Here is an 18,915-nt window from a genome sequence, read left to right on the forward strand (position 1 = left end):
CCCCCTCAAATGGACTCTCCCGCCCCTCCCCCACCCCATGAATGGACTTTCCCACCCCTCCCCCCTCCCGTCCGAGGAGTTCCCGCCCCTCCCCCACCCCATTCATAGAGTTCCCGCCCCTCCCCCACCCCATTCATAGAGTTCCCGCCCCTCCCCCACCCCATTCAGGGACTTTCCCGCCCCTCCCCCCCCCCCAACAGTTCCCGCCCCTCCCCCACCCCCTGAAGGGACTTTCCCGCCCCTCCCCCACCCCCTTCAAACGGTTCCCGCCCCTCCCCCACCCCATCCAAGGAGTTCCCGCCCCTCCCCCACCCCATGAACGGACTTTCCCGCCCCTCCCCCCCCCCATCCAAGGATTTTCCCGCCCCTCCCCCCCGCCCCCCCATCGAGGGCCGTTCCCGCCCCTCCCCCCTCACCTTGGCGAGGCCGAAGGCCATGAGGAGGAGGAGGAGGAGCCCCCCCACCCCTCCCCCCACATAGATGGGGCGGGGGTCGAGCTCCCGCAGCAGCTCCACCTCCGTGAAGCCCTGGGGGGGGAGGGGCCTTAACGGGGGTGGGGGGGGGAGAGTCTGCTCGGGGGGGGGGGGAGGGGCCGGGAACGCCTCGGAGGGGGTGGGGGAGGGGCGGGAACTCAATGAATGGGTGGGGGAGGGGTGGGAAAATCCCTGAATGGGGGGGGGGAGGGGCGGGAACTCTTTGAATGGGTGGGGGAGGGGCGGGAAAGTCCATTCAGGGGGTGGGGGAGGGGCGGGAACGCCTCGGGTAGGGGGGGGAGGGGCGGGAGAGTCAACAACGGGGTGGGGGAGGGGCGGGAGAGTCCATTTGAGGGGGTGGGGGAGGGGCGAGAAGTGTCTGAAGGGGGTGGGGGAGGGGCGGGAACTCCATGAATGGGTGGGGGAGGGGCGGGAAAGTCCCTTCAGGGGGTGGGGGAGGGGCGGGAACTCAATGAATCGGGGGGGGGAGGGGCGGGATCTCCTTGGAAGGGTGGGGGAGGGGCGGGAAAGTTTCTCACTGGGGTGGGGGAGGGGCGGGACCGCCATGAATGGGGTGGGGGAGGGGCGGGAAAGTCCGTTCGCGGGGTGGGGGAGGGGCGGGGAAGTCAACAATGGGGCGGGGGGAGGGGCGGGAGTCGGGGGGGGCGGGGAGGGGGGGGGGAGGGGCTCACCTGGGCGTGGAGGAACTGGGTGCTGACGTCATAATGGGGCGGGGCCAGCGTCAGCCATAGGGCGGAGCAGAAGCGGGGCCGGGCGGGGCCCTGGGGGGGGGAGGGGTGAGAAAAGTGTGGGGGGGGGAGGGGATGGGGGGGGGTGGGGTGGGGTCTCTGCCCCTCCCCCACCCCTCCGACGGTCCCGCCCCCCCCCTCCCCCTCCCCCCCCCCCGGGGGTCGGTACCTGTGGGGTGGGGGAGGGGCGGAGGCGGGCGCGGAGGCGGATGGCGGCCGAGCGGGGGAGGGGCGCCGTGGGGCAGCGGAAGGGGCGGAGCCGGGGGGTGAAGCAGCCCTGGGGGAGGGGGGAGGGGGGGGAGGGGGGGGGCCACGCCCCATAGCCGGGGTCACACCCCCCCCATCCCTCCCCCACACCCCATATGTGGGTCCCGCCCCGCCCCATAGCGGCCCAACCTGGGGGGCCCACCCTATAGGACCCCTCTATGGGGGTCAGCCTGCCCCATAGCGCCCCAATATGGCTCCCCCTGCCCCATAGCGCCCCAATATGTGGGTCATCCCGCCCCCATATGGCCCCCCCCGCCCCATAACACCCCACTATGGGGGTCACCCTGCCCCATAGAGCCCCCATATGGCCCCCCCTGCCCCATAGCGCCCCGATATGGGGGTCACCCTGCCCCATAGCGCCCCAACATGGCCCCCCCTGCCCCATAGCGCCCCGATATGGGGGTCAGCCTGCCCCATAGCGCCCCAATATGGTCCCCCCTGCCCCATAGTGCCCCGATATGGGGGTCAGCCCGCCCCATAGCGCCCCGATATGGGGGTCACCCTGCCCCATAGCCCCCTCGTATGGCCCCCCCCTGCCCCATAACACCCCACTATGGGGGTCACCCTGCCCCATAGAGCCCCCATATGGCCCCCCCTGCCCCATAGCGCCCCGATATGGGGGTCACCCTGCCCCATAGCGCCCCAACATGGCCCCCCCTGCCCCATAGCGCCCCGATATGGGGGTCAGCCTGCCCCATAGCGCCCCAATATGGTCCCCCCTGCCCCATAGTGCCCCGATATGGGGGTCAGCCCGCCCCATAGCGCCCCCATATGGCCCCCCCTGCCCCATAGCACCCCGATATGGGGGTCACCCTGCCCCATAACGCCCCGATATGGGGGTCACCCTGCCCCATAGCGCCCCCATATGGCCCCCCCTGCCCCATAGCGCCCCGATATGGGGGTCACCCTGCCCCATAGCACCCCCATATGGCCCCCCCTGCCCCATAGCGCCCAGATATGGGGGTCACCCTGCCCCATAGCGCCCCCATATGGCCCCCCCTGCCCCATAGCGCCCCGATATGGGGGTCAGCCTGCCCCATAGCCCCCCAACATGGCCCCCCCCTGCCCCATAGCGCCCCGATATGGGGGTCAGCCCGCCCCATAGCGCCCCCATATGGCTCCCCCTGCCCCATAGCGCCCCGATATGGGGTTTACCCTGCCCCATAGCGCCCCCATATGGCCCCCCCTGCCCCATAGTGCCCCGATAAGTGGGTCCCGCACCCCAATATGGGTCTCCCTGCCCCATAGCGCCCCGATATGGGGGTCACCCTGCCCCATAGCGTCCCAAGATGGGGGTCTGTCCTGTCCCCCCCCCAGCTTTCCCCCCCTCTGCCCCCCAACCTTGGTGATGCTCCGGTTCAGCTGCTGCCCCACGGCGTCTCCCTTCACCTCCTCCTGCCCCACGGCGACGCAGGCGCCGCCAGGCTCCTATGGGGCAGAGCAGATGTTGGGGGGGGTGGTGTTCAGTGGGGCAGGCCGTGGGGCGAGTGGGGGGGGGGGGGGCGGTGCGCGTCTCACCATCGTCACTTGTGGGTCGAGCACCGTCAGGTTGTGGGGCAGCGTGTGGGGCAGGAGGACGAAGGCCGTCAGGTTGGGGGGGGGGCTGCCATGGGGCAGCGGCAGGAGGTTCTCCAGCTGTGGGGCAGAGACGTGGGGCAGGGATGAGGGGTGGGGTGGGGGGGGGGAGGGCGTGTGGGGCGGCGCTATGGGGCCGGGGAAGGTGGGGCTCACCCTATAGCGGTGCTGCAGGCTCTTGGTTGTGGGGCTGAGGGAGCTGAAGTTGAGGTAGGGGGTGGAATCGTCCTGCCTGCGTGTGGGGCAGGGAAATCAGTGGGGCGCGGACGCCCGGCTCCCGTTTCCTCCCCCCCCCCCTGCCCCACAAGTGGTTTGCTATGGGGCAGGGATGTGTGGGGCTCACCAGGTGGCCACCAGGCTGAGGGCGAAGCGGACGGGGACGTCCCAGGAGACGCTGTTGTTCCCCATGGCGGCGTGGGGCTCGTTGTCGCTGTGGGGCAGGGGAGACCCGTCAGCGCCCCATAGCGCCCCATAACCCCCCCCCAACTCCCTCCTTGCCCCATAGATCCCACCTGCTGGCGTCCGCCCTCAGCCCCACGGTCTCCCCCCAAGTGGCGTTTTGGAGGATGTCGAACGTCAGCTCCAGCGTCACCTGGTGTGGGGCAGAGATGGGGCAGAGATGGGGCAGAGAGATGGGGCGGGAGGGGAGGGGCGGGGGGGATATGTGGGGCGCCTGCCCCACGGCGGCCTGCCCCACGGCTCTCACCTGCCAGCCGGCGTGGAGGACGGGGCGGCTGATGTTGCAGGCCAGGACCCACGGCTGCCCCACGGCGGCCTCGGGGGCCCAGCAGTTGACGGATACCGGGGCGGCATCCTGTGGGGAGATGTGGGGCTGGGATCTATGGGGCCCAGAAGCCTGGGTTCCTACAGACCCCATGACTTGTGGGTCTGGGATCTATGGGGCCCAAATGCCTGGGTTCCTACAGACCCCATGACTTGTGGGTCCAGGATCTATGGGGCCCAGAAGCCTGGGTCCTTCCATACTCTGGAACTTGTGGGTCCGGGATCTATGGGGCCCAGACGCCTGGGTCCCTTTGGGGTCTGGGACTTGTGGGTCCGGGATCTATGGGGCCCGGATGCCAGGGTCCCTTTGGGGTCTGGGACTTGTGGGTCTGGGATCTATGGGGCCCAAATGCCTGGGTTCCTACAGACCCCATGACTTGTGGGTCCAGGATCTATGGGGCCCAGACGCCTGGGTCCTCCCAGACCCTGGGACTTGTGGGTCTGGGATCTATGGGGCCCGGATGCCTGGGTTCCTACAGACCCCATGACTTGTGGGTCCAGGATCTATGGGGCCCAGACGCCTGGGTCCTTCCATACTCTGGAACTTGTGGGTCCGGGATCTATGGGGCCCAGACGCCTGGGTCCCTTTGGGGTGTGGGACTTGTGGGTCTGGGATCTATGGGGCCTGGACACCTGGGTCCCTCCATCCCACCCTAGAGTGCCCCCCCCCCGCCCCACATCTGTGGGGCGCCCCACATACCCGTGTGGCCCGGGCCCGTCGGAAGGAGAGCCCCGGGGGGTGCCGCACTTGTAGGGCTGCCCCATAGGCGTCCTCGCCCGCGTTCCCCACCGTCAGGCGCAGCCCCAGCTCGGCCCCCGGGACCCCCAGAACCGCCGCCCCCGACGGCAGCGCCTGGACCCACAAGTCGGCCTCGCACACCTCGTCTGCCCCACAGTTCTGCTGGAAGGGGATCTGTGGGGCAGAACGGGGGAAAAAAAGGGCGGGGGGAGGGGTTGTGGGTCCAGCCCCCCAAGTGTGGGTCCCTTCCGATCCCCCAGGTGTGGGTCCCACCCCCCACGTGTGGGGCCTGCCCCCTAAGTGGGGGTCCCACCCCCCCAAGTGGGGGTCCCGCCCCCCAAGTCTACGTCCCGTCCGACCCCCCCAAGTGTGGGTCCTGCCCCCTAAGTGTGGGTCCCAGTCCCCCCAAATGTCAGTCTCTCCCACCCCCCCAAGTGTGGGTCCTGCCCCCTAAGTGTGGGTCCCTTCCAACCCCCCAAGTGTGGGTCCTGCCCCCCAAGTGTGGGTCCCTCCCGCCCTCTAAGTGTGGGTCCTGCCCCCTAAGTGTGGGTCCTGCCCCCTAAGTGGGGGTCCCACCCCCCCAAGTGGGGGTCCCGCCCCCCAAGTCTACATCCCCTCTGACCCCCCAAGTGTGGGTCCTGCCCCCTAAGTGTGGGTTCCAGTCCCCCCAAATGTCAGTCTCTCCCACCCCCCCAAGTGTGGGTCCTGCCCCCCAAGTGTGGGTCCCTTCCAACCCCCCAAGTGTGGGTCCTGCCCCCCAAGTGTGGGTCCCTCCCACCCTCTAAGTGTGGGTCCCAGTCCCCCCAAATGTCACTCTCTCCCACCCCCCCAAGTGTGGGTCCTGCCCCCCAAGTGTGGGTCTCTCCCGCCCCCCAGGCGTGGGTCCCATCCCCCAAATATTTGTCCTGCCCCCCAAGTGTGGGTCCCTCCCGCCCTCTAAGTGTGGGTCCTGCCCCCCAGGTGGTGGGTCCCGCCCCCCAGGTGTGGGTCCCATCCCCCCTAGATGTGGGTCCCGCCCCCCCAAGTGTGGGTGCCCCTCCCAGCCCCACATCCCAGCCCCACGGCGGGTACCTCGATCCACGTGGGGGGGGTGTTGGGGGGCAGGATGGGCCCCGGGGGGTCGCTATGGGGCAGGGAGAGGGTGACGGCGACGCGGATGGGGGTGACGAAATCCTCCAGGCAGGGCTGCAGGTTGGGGGGCAGAGGGGGGGGTTGGGGGGCGCCCCATAAGTGGGGACACCCCCCCCCCCCCATGCCCGCCCCCCAAGTGTGGGTCCAGCCCCCCAAATATGGGTCCCGCCCCCCAGGTGTGGGTCTAACCCACAAGTATGGCTCCTCCCCACCCCCCAAGTGTGGGTCTGCCCCTCAAGTGTGGGTCCTGCCCCCCAAGTGTGGGTCCCTCCCACCCCAAATATGGGTCCCACACCCCGAAATGTGAGTCCTGCCCCCCAAGTGTGGGTCCCTCCCCCCAAGTGTGGGTCCCGGCCCGCAAACATGGGTCCTGCCCCCCAAGTGTGGGTCCTCTCCCACCTCAAATATGGGTCACACCCCCCCAAGTGTGGGTCCAGCCCCCCAAATATGGGTCTCGCCCCCCAAGTGTGGGTCTAACCCACAAGTACGGTTCCTCCCCACCACCCCCCAACTGTGGGTCTGCCCCCCAGGTGTGGGTCCCACCCCCTAAATATGGGTCCTGCCCCCCAAGTGTGGGTCCCTCCCACCCCACATATGGGTCCCACACCCCGAAATGTGAGTCCTGCCCCCCAAGTGTGGGTCCCCCCCACCCCCAAATGTGGGTCCCGGCCCCCAAACATGGGTCCTGCCCCCCAAGTGTGGGTCCTGCCCCCCAAGTGTGGGTCCCTCCCACCCCAAATATGGGTCCCACACCCCGAAATGTGAGTCCTGCCCCCCAAGTGTGGGTCCCTACCCCAAGCGTGGGTCCCGGCCCCCAAATATGGGTCCCGCCCCCCAAGTGTGGGTCCCTCCCACCCCGAATATGGGTCCCACACCCCGAAATGTGAGTCCTGCCCCCCAAGCGTGGGTCCCTCCCCCCAAGTGTGGGTCCTGCCCCCCAAGTGTGGGTCGGTACCGGCACCAGCAGCTCCTGGCTCTGGCAGCGCGGCCCCTCCCCCGCCGGCACCTCCCCCGCCCAGCGCCGGCCCCCCCCGATGCTGCCCCTCCCCCGCGCCCGCTGCGGCTCCACCTCCACCACGAAGGTCACCGGGGTCACGGGGGCGCCTGGGGGCGAGAGGCCAAAGGTCAGGGGTCAAAGGGCAGGGGGGCGGGGGGGGAGGAGGGCAAGGGGTCAAAGGGTCAAAAGGTCATGGGAAAATGGGGTCAAGGGGTCAAAGGGGGGGAAATGGGGCTGGGGTCAAAAGGTCAAGGGCAAAGGGTCGAAAGGTCAAAGGGGTCACGGGGAAACGGGGTCAAGGGGTCAAAAGGTCAAAAGGTCATGGGAAAATGGGGTCAGGGGTCAAAAGGTCAATGGTGAAGGGTCAAAAGGTCAAAGGGGTCACGGGAAAATGGGTCAAGGGGTCAAAAGGTCAAGGGGAAAATGGGGTCGGGGTCAAAAGGTCAAGGGCAAAGGGTCAAAAGGTCAAAGGGGACGAGGGGAAACGGGGTCAGGGGGTCAAAAGGTCACGGGAAAATCGGGCCAGGGGGTCAAAAGGTCAAAAGGTCAAGGGGAAAACGGGGTCAGGGGTCAAAAGGTCAAGGGTAAAGGGTCAAAAGGTCAGAGGGGTCGAGGGGAAACGGGGTCAGGGGGTCAAAAGGTCAAAAGGTCACGGGAAAATGGGGTCGGGGTCAAAAGGTCAAGGGCAAAGGGTCAAAAGGTAAAAGGGGTCACGGGGAAACGGGGTCAAGGGGTCAAAAGGTCAAAAGGTCATGGGAAAATGGGGTCAGGGGTCAAAAGGTTAAGGGTGAAGGGTTGAAAGGTCAAAGGGGTCGAGGGGAAACGGGGTCAAGGGGTCAAAAGGTCAAAAGGTCACGGGAAAATGGGGTCGGGGTCAAAAGGTCAAGGGCAAAGGGTCAAAAGGTCAAAAGGGTCAAGGGAAAATGGGGTCAAAAGGTCAAAGGGGGGAATGGGGTCAGGGGTCAAAGGGTCAAAAGGTCAAGGGGAAAATGGGGTCGGGTCAAAAGGTCAAGGGCAAAGGGTCAAAAGGTCAAAAGGGTCAAGGGGATACGGGGTCAAAAGGTCAAAAGGTCATGGGAAAACGGGGTCAAAGGGTCAAAGGGGGGAGGGGAAACGGGGTCAGGGGGTCAAAGGGTCAAGGGGAAAGCGGGGTCGGGGTCAAAAGGTCAAGGGCAAGGGGTCAAAAGGTCAAAGGGGTCAAGGGGGAAAAGGGGTCAAAGGGTCACAAGGTCAAAGGGGGGAGGGGAAATGGGGCTGGGGTCAAAGGTCAAGGTCAAGGGGTCAAAGGGTGAAGGGGGGGAGGGAAAGCGGGGCCAAGGGGTCACAGGGTGGAGGTCAAAGGGCCGCGGGGCCCGGGGCGGGGCGGGGCGGGGCGGGGGCGGGGCCGGCCCCACCCTGGGCGTGGCGCAGGCAGAGGCGCAGGCGCAGGGGGGAGGGGCCCAGGGCCGAGCAGTCGCCGCCGCGGGGGGGGACGCGGGGGGGGTCGACGGTCAGGAGGGGGGTGACGCGCAGCACGGGGCGGGACCTGGGGACACGGGGGGGGGGGTGACGTCACGGGGGGGGAGGGGCAGCGGCCCCACGTCCCCAACGTCCCCCCCGGGACCCCCCCCGTGTCCCCGTGACCCCCCCCATGTCCCCCATGTCCCCATGTCCCCATGTCCCCATGTCCCCCATGTCCCCATGTCCCCCCATGTCCCCATGTCCCCCCATGTCCCCCATGTCCCCATGTCCCCCATGTCCCCCCATGTCCCCCATGTCCCCATGTCCCCATGTCCCCCCATGTCCCCATGTCCCCCATGTCCCCCATGTCCCCCATGTCCCCATGTCCCCCATGTCCCCCATGTCCCCATGTCCCCCATGTCCCCCCATGTCCCCCATGTCCCCCATGTCCCCCCCATGTCCCCATGTCCCCCATGTCCCCATGTCCCCCATGTCCCCCATGTCCCCCCATGTCCCCCCATGTCCCCCATGTCCCCCATGTCCCCATGTCCCCCATGTCCCCATGTCCCCCCATGTCCCCCCATGTCCCCATGTCCCCCCATGTCCCCCATGTCCCCATGTCCCCCCATGTCCCCCCATGTCCCCCCATGTCCCCCCATGTCCCCCATGTCCCCATGTCCCCATGTCCCCCATGTCCCCCCATGTCCCCCCATGTCCCCATGTCCCCATGTCCCCATGTCCCCCATGTCCCCCCATGTCCCCCCATGTCCCCATGTCCCCCATGTCCCCATGTCCCCATGTCCCCCATGTCCCCCCATGTCCCCATGTCCCCATGTCCCCCATGTCCCCCCATGTCCCCCCATGTCCCCCATGTCCCCATGTCCCCATGTCCCCATGTCCCCCATGTCCCCCCATGTCCCCATGTCCCCATGTCCCCATGTCCCCCCATGTCCCCCATGTCCCCCCATGTCCCCATGTCCCCCATGTCCCCCCATGTCCCCCCATGTCCCCATGTCCCCCATGTCCCCATGTCCCCCATGTCCCCCATGTCCCCCCATGTCCCCATGTCCCCCATGTCCCCCATGTCCCCCCATGTCCCCATGTCCCCCATGTCCCCCATGTCCCCCATGTCCCCCATGTCCCCCCATGTCCCCATGTCCCCCATGTCCCCATGTCCCCCCATGTCCCCCATGTCCCCCCATGTCCCCATGTCCCCATGTCCCCCATGTCCCCATGTCCCCCATGTCCCCCATGTCCCCATGTCCCCCCATGTCCCCCATGTCCCCCATGTCCCATGTCCCCACCCCCACCCCCACGTCCCCGTCCCTCCCCCCCCCCCGCTGTCCCCGTGTCCCCACCTCAGCACCACGACGTGCCCCTCTGTCCCCACGGCCATGTCCGCCAGCCCATCCCCCGTCAGGTCCATGGCGCCGTCCAGGGCCTGTCCGAAGAACCGCAGCCCCGGGGCCACCCCCCGCCCCTCCAGGCGCTGGCAGGGGACACCGAGTGACGTCCCACGATGTCCCCTCGGTGTCCCCAAGCCCGTGTCCCCAACGTCCCACCACCAGCTCCACCAGCCCCTCCCCCATCAGGTCCAACGCCTGAAGAACCGCAGCCCCGGGGCCACCACCAGCCCCTCCAGGCCCCGTGAGGGGACACCAACCGATGTCCCATGATGTCCCCTTGGTGTCCCCTCCATGTCCCCAACCCCGTGTCCCCAACGTCCCACCACCAGCTCCACCAGCCCCTCCCCCACCAGGTCCAACGCCCCAAAAACCACAGCCCCGGGGCCACCACCGGCCCCTCCAGGCCCCAGGAGGGGACACCAACCGATGTCCCATGATGTCCCCTCGATGTCCCCAACCCCGTGTCCCCAACGTCCCACCAGCCCCACCCCCGTCAGGTCCATGACACCACCCAACGCGTGAAGAACCGCAGCCCCGGGGCCACCACCGGCCCCTCCAGGCCCCAGGAGGGGACACCAACCGATGTCCCATGATGTCCCCTCGATGTCCCCTCCATGTCCCCAACCCCGTGTCCCCAACGTCCCCACCTGGCTGAAGTGGGGCTCCAGCCCCCCAGGTCGCCCGAAGAAGACGTAGACGGCCCCACGGTCGTCGTCCTCCAAGGGGGCGCCCACGGCCACCTCGGCCAAGCCGTCACCGTCGAGGTCACCCAACGTCCCCAGAGACGCCCCGAAGCGGCCCAAGGGGTGACCTGGGACCCCCCAGAGCTCCCCGGTCCCCTCCAGGGCGTCCTGCGGTGACAAGGACACGGCGGGGGGGAGGGGGTGTCACCTTCAGCCGTGGGATGGCGTCACCTTGGTCATCGCTCACCCTGGGCTGGTGTCACCCCCTCGTCACCCCCGTCCCCTGCTCCTTGGCTTGGGGCCACCACGGTCACCCCACGTCCCCAAGGTGGTGTCACCTTGGTCACCCCCATCTCCAGGGGTTGGGGCCACCACGGTCACCCCACGTCCCCAAGCTGATGTCACCTTGGTCACCTCCATCTCCAGGGGCTGGGGTCACCTTGGTCACACCCATCTCCAGGGGTTGGGGTCACCTTGGTCACCTCCATCTCATGGTCCTTGGCTTGGGCTCACCACGGTCACCCCACGTCCCCAAGCTGGTGTCACCTTTGTCACCCCCATCTCCTTGGCTTGGGCTCACCACGGTCACCCCACGTCCCCAAGCTGGTGTCACCTTGGTCACCCCCATCTCCTTGGGCTGGTGTCACCCTGGTCACCCCACGTCCCCACGCTGGTGTCACCTTGGTCACCTCCATCCCATGTCCTTGGCTGGGGGTCACCACGGTCACCCCACGTCCCCAAGCTGGTGTCACCTTGGTCACCCCCATCTCCTTGGGCTGGTGTCACCCTGGTCACCCCATGTCCCCAAGCTGGTGTCACCCTGGTCACCTCCATGCCACGTCCTTGGCTTGGGGGTCACCTTGGCCACTCCATGTCACCCTGGTCACCCTGGTCCTGGTCACCCTGGGCTGGTGTCACCTCAGTCACCCCCATCTCCAGGGGTTGGTGTCACCTTGGTCACCTCCATCCCATGATCCTTGGCTTGGGGTCACCACGGTCACCCCACGTCCCCAAGCTGGTGTCACCTTGGTCACCCCCATCTCCTTGGGCTGGTGTCACCCTGGTCAACCCACGTCCCCACGCTGGTGTCACCTTGGTCACCTCCATCCCACGTCCTTGGCTGGGGGTCACCTTGGCCACTCCATGTCACCCTGGTCACCCTGTGTCCTGGTCACCCTGGGCTGGTGTCACCTTGGTCACCTCCATCTCATGGTCCTTGGCTTGGGGTCACCACGGTCACCCCGTGTCCTTGGGCTGGTGTCACCCCCATCCCATGCTCCTCGCCTTGGGGTCACCACCCGTCCCCCCGTCCCCCCCCCAAGCTGGTGTCACCCCCTTCCCCCGCCCCATAGCCACCTCCCCGCCCCTTTTGGTGTCCCCAAGGTGGGGTGGGGGGGTGGGGCTGGGGTCCCCCTTACCTTCTGCCAGCGGTAGAGGAGCACCCGCCCCCCCCGGCGCCCGTCGTAGTAGTGGGGGGCACCCACCAGCAAGGCCACCGTCACCCCGCCCTGGTCCAGGGCGCAGAGGGTGGCCCCGAAATACGAGCCCACCTGCGGGTGACAGCGGCGTCACCGAGGGGGTGTCACCCAAGGGTGTCCCCCCACCCCCACCCCCCACCCCCCCGCCGTTACCTGCTCGCCGGGGAGGGTCTGCAGCACCCGCCAGCTCCCGGCGTCCCGGGGGACCTCGAAGAGGACGACGGCCCCCAGGTGACGGTGACGGGGGGCACCCGCCGCCACCAGCGCCCGGCCGGGGACGCGCAGCCCGGCCACCGCGTAGCCTGGGGGGGACACGGGCCACCAGGGTCAAGTTGGTCACCCCGCGGCCCCAAGGTGAGGTCACCAAGGTCAACTTGGTCACCAGGATGGGGTCACCTCGGTCACCCCACGTCCCTGAGAGGAGGTCACCAGGGTCAACCATGTCCCCAGGGTGAGGTCACCATGGTCACCGTGGTGGGGTCACCTCGGTCACCCCGTGACCCTGAGAGGAGGTCACCTGTCACCTTGGTCAACCTGGTCCCCAAGGTGAGGTCACCCTGGTCACCGTGGTGGGGTCACCTTGGCCACCCATGACCCTGGGTTGGGGTCACCTTGGTCACCCTGGTCACCATGGTGGGGTCACCTCGGTCACCCCACGTCCCTGAGAGGAGGTCACCAGGGTCAACCTGGTCCCTGGGTTGGGGTCACCAGGGTCAACCACGTCCCCAAGGTGAGGTCACCATGGTCAACTTGGTCACCAGGATGGGGTCACCTCGGTCACCCCACGTCCCTGAGATGAGGTCACCAGGGTCAACCATGTCCCCAGGGTGAGGTCACCATGGTCACCATGGTGGGGTCACCTCGGTCACCCCGTGACCCTGAGAGGAGGTCACCTGTCACCTTGGTCAACCTGGTCCCCAAGGTGAGGTCACCAAGGTCACCCTGGTCACCGTGGTGGGGTCACCTTGGTCACCCGTGGCCCTGGGTTGGGGTCACCTTGGTCACCCTGGTCACCAGGATGGGGTCACCTCGGTCACCCCATGTCCCTGAGAGGAGGTCACCAGGGTCAACCTGGTCCCTGGGTTGGGGTCACCAGGGTCAACCACGTCCCCAAGGTGAGGTCACCATGGTCAACTTGGTCACCAGGATGGGGTCACCTCGGTCACCCCACGTCCCTGAGATGAGGTCACCAGGGTCAACCATGTCCCCGGGTTGAGGTCACCCTGGTCACCATGGTGGGGTCACCTCGGTCACCCCACGTCCCTGAGATGAGGTCACCTGTCACCTTGGTCAACCTGGTCCCCAAGGTGAGGTCACCCTGGTCACCGTGGTGGGGTCACCTTGGCCACCCATGACCCTGGGTTGGGGTCACCTTGGTCACCCTGGTCCCCAGGTTGAGGTCACCAGGGTCACCCCGGTCACCGTGGTGGGGTCACCTCGGTCACCCCACGTCCCTGAGATGAGGTCACCAGGGTCAACCTGGTCCCTGGGTTGGGGGCCCGCCCCTCCTCCAACCTGGGGCCCACCACGACCCACCTTCTCCCCCGCCATCACCCCCCCGCCCCCGGGTGGCCCCTCCCCCCCCCGGGTGGCCCCTCCCCCCCCCCGGGTGGCCCCTCCCTACCCAGGTAGGTGTCGGTGACGTTCTCCTCCAGGGAGGGACTGGCCACGAAGGTCTCGTCTCCCGGCTCCTCCTCCAGCTCCACCAACCCCCCGGCCCAATTGTCCGCCCCCACCGCGCCCGTCACCCGCCGGCCCTGATTGGAGGAGGGGGGGGGGTCACGTGATCGGGGGGGGGAGGGCGGGGGGGGGGGGGCAGGGACCCGCACGTCCCCATGGACGTGTCCCCCAACGTCCCTCCTCATCCTCCCCCGTGTCCCTCCGTGTCCCTCCATGTCTCCAACGTCCCTCTTCATCCTCCTCCATGTCCTCAATGTCCCCATGTCCCAAATGTCCCTCTTCATCCTCCCCCGTGTCCCCAACGTCCCTCTTCATCCTCCTCCATGTCCTCAGTGTCCCTCTTCATCCTCCCCCATGTCCCCAACGTCCCTCCTCATCCTCCCCCGTGTCCCTCCGTGTCCCTCCATGTCTCCAACGTCCCTCTTCGTCCTCCTCCATGTCCTCAATGTCCCTCTTCTTCCTCCCCTGTGTCCCACCATGTCCCCAACGTCCCCAATGTCCCTCTTCATCCTCCCCCGTGTCCCCAGCGTCCCTCTTCTTCCTTCCTCGTGTCCCATTGTGTCCCCAACATCCATCTTCATCCTCCCCCGTGTCCTCAATGTCCCCCATGTCCCCAACGTCCCTCTTCATCCTCCTCCGTGTCCTCAATGTCCCTCTTCTTCCTCCCCTGTGTCCCACCATGTCCCCAACGTCCCTCCTCATCCTCCCCCGTGTCCCTCCATGTCCCCCATGTCTCCAACGTCCCTCCTCATCCTCCTCCATGTCCTCAATGTCCCTCTTCTTCCTCCCCCATGTCCCCAACGTCCCTCCTCATCCTCCCCCGTGTCCCTCCATGTCCCCCATGTCCCCAACGTCCCCAATGTCCCTCCTCATCCTCCCCGTGTCCTCAATGTCCCCAACGTCCCCAACGTCCCTCTTCATCCTCCCCAGTGTCCCCAACGTGCCCCAATGTCCCACTTCTTCCTCCCTCATGTCCTGCCATGTCCCCAACTGCGTCCCCAACGTCCCTCTTCGTCCTTCCTGTGTCCCACCGTGTCCCATCGTGTCCCCAAAGTCCCTCTTCATCCTCCTCCATGTCCTCAATGTCCCTCTTCTTCCTCCCCCAACGTCCCCAACGTCCCTCTTCCGTGTCCCACCATGTCCCCAGTGTCCCTCTTCTTCCTCCCCCGTGTCCCATCATGTCCCCAATGTCCCTCTTTGTCCTCCCCTGTGTCCTCAGTGTCCCCAACGTCCCTCTTCTTCCTTCCTCGTGTCCCATCATGTCCCGAACGTCCATCTTCATCCTCCCCCATGTCCCCCAAAGTCCCTCTTCCTCCTCCCCCATGTCCCCAATGTCCCCCGTCTCCCTCTTCATCCTGCCCCATGTCCCCAACGTCCCTCTTTCTCCTCCCCCCTGTCCCATCGTGTCCCCAACGTCCCTCTTCTTCCTTCCTTGTGTCCCATCGTGTCCCCAAAGTCCCTCTTCATCCTCTCTTGTGTCCCCAACGTCCCTCTTCCTCCTCCCTCGTGTCCCCAACGTCCCCCAATGTCCCTCTTCATCCTCCCCCGTGTCCTTAATGTCCCCAATGTACCTCTTTGTCCTCCCCCATGTCCCACCATGTTCCAAACGTCCCCAACGTCCCTCTTCCTCCTCCCCCATGTCCCATCATGTCCCCAACGTCCCTCTTCATCCTCCCCCGTGTCCCCAACGTCCCTCTTCTTCCTCCCCCATGTCCCATCATGTCCCCAACGTCCCTCTTCATCCTCCCCCGTGTCCCCAACGTCCCTCTTCTTCCTCCCCCATGTCCCATCATGTCCCCAACGTCCCTCTTCATCCTCCCCCGTGTCCCATTGTGTCCCCAACGTCCCTCTTCGTCCTCCCCCTTGTCCCCAACGTCCCTCTTCCTCCTCCCCCATGTCCTTAATGTCCCCAACGTCCCTCTTCATCCTCCCCCGTGTCCCCAACGTCCCTCTTCTTCCTTCCTTGTTTCCCATCGTGTCCCCAACCTCCCTCTTCATCCTCCCCCGTGTCCCACCATGTTCCAAACGTCCCCAACGTCCCTCTTCATCCTCTCCCGTGTCCCCAACGTCCCTCTTCCTCCTATCCCATGTCCTTAATGTCCCCAACGTCCCTCTTCATCCTCTCCCGTGTCCCATTGTGTCCCCAATGTCCCTCTTCGTCCTCCCCCTTGTCCCCAACGTCCCTCTTCCTCCTCCCCCATGTCCTTAATGTCCCCAACGTCCCTCTTCATCCTCCCCCGTGTCCCCAACGTCCCTCTTCTTCCTTCGTCATGTCCCATCGTGTCCCCAACGTCCCTCTTCATCCTCCCTTGTGTCCCCAACGTCCCTCTTCTTCCTTCCTCATGTCCCATCATGTCCCCAACCTCCCTCTTCATCCTCCCCCGTGTCCCACCATGTTCCAAACGTCCCCAACGTCCCTCTTCATCCTCTCCCGTGTCCCCAATGTCCCTCTTCCTCCTCTCCCATGTCCTTAATGTCCCCAGCGTCCCTCTTCATCCTCTCCCATGTCCCATTGTGTCCCCAACGTCCCTCTTCGTCCTCCCCCGTGTCCCCAACGTCCCTCTTCTTCCTTCCTTGTTTCCCATCGTGTCCCCAACCTCCCTCTTCATCCTCCCCCGTGTCCCACCATGTTCCAAACGTCCCCAACGTCCCTCTTCATCCTCTCCCGTGTCCCCAACGTCCCTCTTCCTCCTCTCCCATGTCCTTAATGTCCCCAACGTCCCTCTTCCTCCTCCCCCATGTCCCATCATGTCCCCAACGTTCCTCTTCGTCCTCCCCCGTGTCCCCAACGTCCCCAACGTCCCCCTCCCTCCTCCCCCGCGTCCCCTTGAACCGCCCCCCCCCCCCTCCGCCCCCTCCCCCAGCCGCCATCTTACATGGGCCACCTCCAGGCTCATCCCGCTGGAGCAGAGCTCCAGGTGGAAGCGGTTCAGGTCGCTGGTGCCTGCGACGGGGGGAGCCGGGGTGAGGCAGGGGCGGGGCGGGGGGGGGGGACAGACCCCCCCCCGAAATATCTGAGGGGGTGGGTGGGGTTGATGACGTCACCTTCGATGGCGTAAATCTTGGCCTGGAGCTCGCGGAAAAGGTGCCGGAGCTTCTCGAAGCTGTCCAGGACCTTGACGAACTCGGAGCTGGGGCTGGAGGCGAATTGGCTGAGGTAGAGGCGGGTGTCGGGGGTCCCGAAGTTGTTGCCCACCTGGGGGGGGGGGAGGGGGGGGTTGGGTGGGTGCAGGCAGGGGGGGGGTGCAGGCAGCTGCCTAATCCGGGGGGGTCACCCCATCCACCCCCCGAAAAACCCCCCCAAACCGTCATGGAGGCATCAGGTCAACCCAACGATGGAAGGGGACGATGGGACACCCTTGGGTGCCCGCGATGGGTGCAGGTGGGGGGGGGTGCAGGCAGGGGGGGGGTGCAGGCAGCTGCCTAATCCGGGGGGGTCACTCCATTCACCCCCCAAAGAACCCCACCAAACCATCATGGAGGCATCAGGTCAACCCAACGATGGAAGGGGACAATGGGACACCCTTGGGTGACCACGATGGGTGCAGGCAGGGGCGGGGGGTGCAGGCAGGGGCGGGGGGTGCAGGCAGGGGGGGTGCAGGCAGCTGCCTAATCCGGGGGGGGTCACGCCATTCACCCCCCGAAGAACCCCACCAAACCGTCATGGAGGTGTTGGGTCAACCCAACGATGGAAGGGGACGATGGGACACCCCTGGGTGCCCACGATGGGTGCAGGCAGGGGGGGGTGGGTGCAGGCAGCGGGGGGGGTGCAGGCGGGGGGGGGTGCAGGCAGCTGCCTAATCCGGGGGGTGGGTCCATCCCCCCCCCCTCCCCCCCCAGCCCCCCACCCACAACCACCATCGTGGAGGCGTCAGGTCAACCCGACGATGGACGGGGAGGGTGGGGACGCCCCTGGGTGCAGGCGGGGGGGGGGGGGTGGGGTGGGGGGGTGGGTGCAGGGGGGGGGGGGGGGGTGTGGGGCGGGGGGCGATGAGCTCACCCCGATGATGTAACGGGTGATGTCACGCTCCTCGGCCTCCCGGACGCTGCCGTTGTCGGTGTCGGTGGCGTCGCCGTCGGTGATGAGGATCAGCACCCGCTTGGCCCCCGCCCGCGCCCCCCGCTCGGGGGTGAAGATCTCCCGCCTGCCGGGACGGGTGTGGGGCAGCCGTGGGGCGGGTGTGGGGCGGCTATGGGGCGGCCGTGGGGCGGCGGCGGGGTTGTGGTGGGGTGGTGGGCGGCGGCGGGGGCGGCGGCGGGGCAGGAGTGGGGCAGAGGGGGGGCGGTGGGGCAGCCGTGAGGTGGGTGTGGGGCAGCCGTGGGGCAGCGGCGGGGTGTGGGGGTGGCTGTGGGGCGGTGGGGGGGTAGTGGGGGGGCAACGGGGCAGCTCTGGGGCAGCCGTGGGGTGGCGGTGGGGGTGTGGGGTGGCAGTGGGACAGCCGTGGGGCGGCAGTGGGGGCGGCAGTGGGGCGGCAGTGGGGCAGCAGTGGGGCAGGAGCGGGGCACAGGGGGCGGTGGGGCAGCCATGGGGCGGATGTGGGGTAGCCGTGGGTGGCGGTGGGGTGCTGGGGTGGCAGTGGGGCAGCCGTGGGGTGGTGGTGGGGCAGGAGTGGGCACGGGGGGCAGTGGGGCAGCCATGGGGCGGATGTGGGGCAGCCGTGGGGCACCGGTGGGGTGGCAGTGGGGCAGCTATGGGGCGGTAGCGGGGTAGCCGCGGGGAAGCCACAGGGGGGGCAGTGGGGGAGGCACGGAGCGGGGAATGGGGGGCATTGGGCCGGCTATGGGCAGCCGTGGGGCGGGTGTGGGGCAGCCGTGGGGCAGGTGTGGGGCAGGGGCGCTCATGCGACGCAGGCGACGGCGGCCGAGGTGTGAGTGGGGGTGGGGGGGCGAGGGTCGACACGGGGGCTGCGGGGCCGCCGTGGGGGGGTGTGTGGGGGCCGTGGGGCAGGTGTGGGGCAGCCGTGGGGCAGGTGTGGGGCAGATGTGGGGCAGGGGCGCTCACGCGACGCAGGCGACGGCGGCCAAGGTGCCGTGGGGAAGCAGAGGGCACCGGGGGATGCTGCGGGAGGGTGTGTGGGGCGGCCGTGGGCGGCCGTGGGGCAGGTGTGGGGCAGGTGTGGGGCAGGTGTGGGGCAGGGGCGCTCACACGACGTAGCGGATGGCGGCGAAGGTGTCGGTGAGTCCCCCCCGCTGCCGCACGTCCCTCAGCAGCTCCCGGGGCCGGGGCCGGGCGGCGAAATCCCCCAGGGAGAAATGGCAGCGGAACCCGTCCGAGAACTGCACGGCCCCGAACTGCCCCACGGCCGCGTCACCGTGGGGCAGACCCACGGATCCCGTGGGGCCGATGACCCCTAGAGACCCCCCAGAGCCCTACAGAGCCCCATTGACCCCTATGGACCCCGATAGAACCCATAGAGCCCATAGACCCTGAGAACCGCACGGCCCCAAACTGCCCCACGGCCGCGTCACCGTGGGGCAGACCACAGATTTCCGTGGGGCCGATGACCCTAGAGA

The 18,915-nt window shown here is 67.6% G+C and overlaps 1 protein-coding gene across 1 annotated transcript; it reads right to left on the bottom strand.

Annotated features, from left to right (window-relative positions):
• Positions 1-416: 416 nt before the first annotated feature.
• On the bottom strand, positions 417-18,771 carry LOC134509618 (integrin alpha-L-like; the record flags this gene model as incomplete). Its single annotated transcript, XM_063322193.1, has 22 exons — positions 417-527; positions 1,166-1,255; positions 1,392-1,499; positions 2,831-2,917; positions 3,008-3,124; positions 3,221-3,296; positions 3,408-3,494; positions 3,577-3,656; positions 3,771-3,878; positions 4,548-4,760; positions 5,658-5,771; positions 6,673-6,821; positions 8,109-8,239; positions 9,513-9,643; positions 10,208-10,411; positions 11,662-11,793; positions 11,875-12,023; positions 13,346-13,478; positions 16,278-16,345; positions 16,447-16,597; positions 17,402-17,546; positions 18,548-18,771. Coding segments are annotated over 22 exons (2,808 nt in total), but the record flags the coding sequence as incomplete, so codon positions are not given.
• Between the last annotated feature and the right edge of the window lie 144 nt (positions 18,772-18,915).

This window comes from Chroicocephalus ridibundus, unplaced genomic scaffold, assembly GCF_963924245.1.
Source record: "Chroicocephalus ridibundus unplaced genomic scaffold, bChrRid1.1 SCAFFOLD_762, whole genome shotgun sequence".
In the NCBI taxonomy this organism is placed as follows: domain Eukaryota; kingdom Metazoa; phylum Chordata; class Aves; order Charadriiformes; family Laridae; genus Chroicocephalus; species Chroicocephalus ridibundus.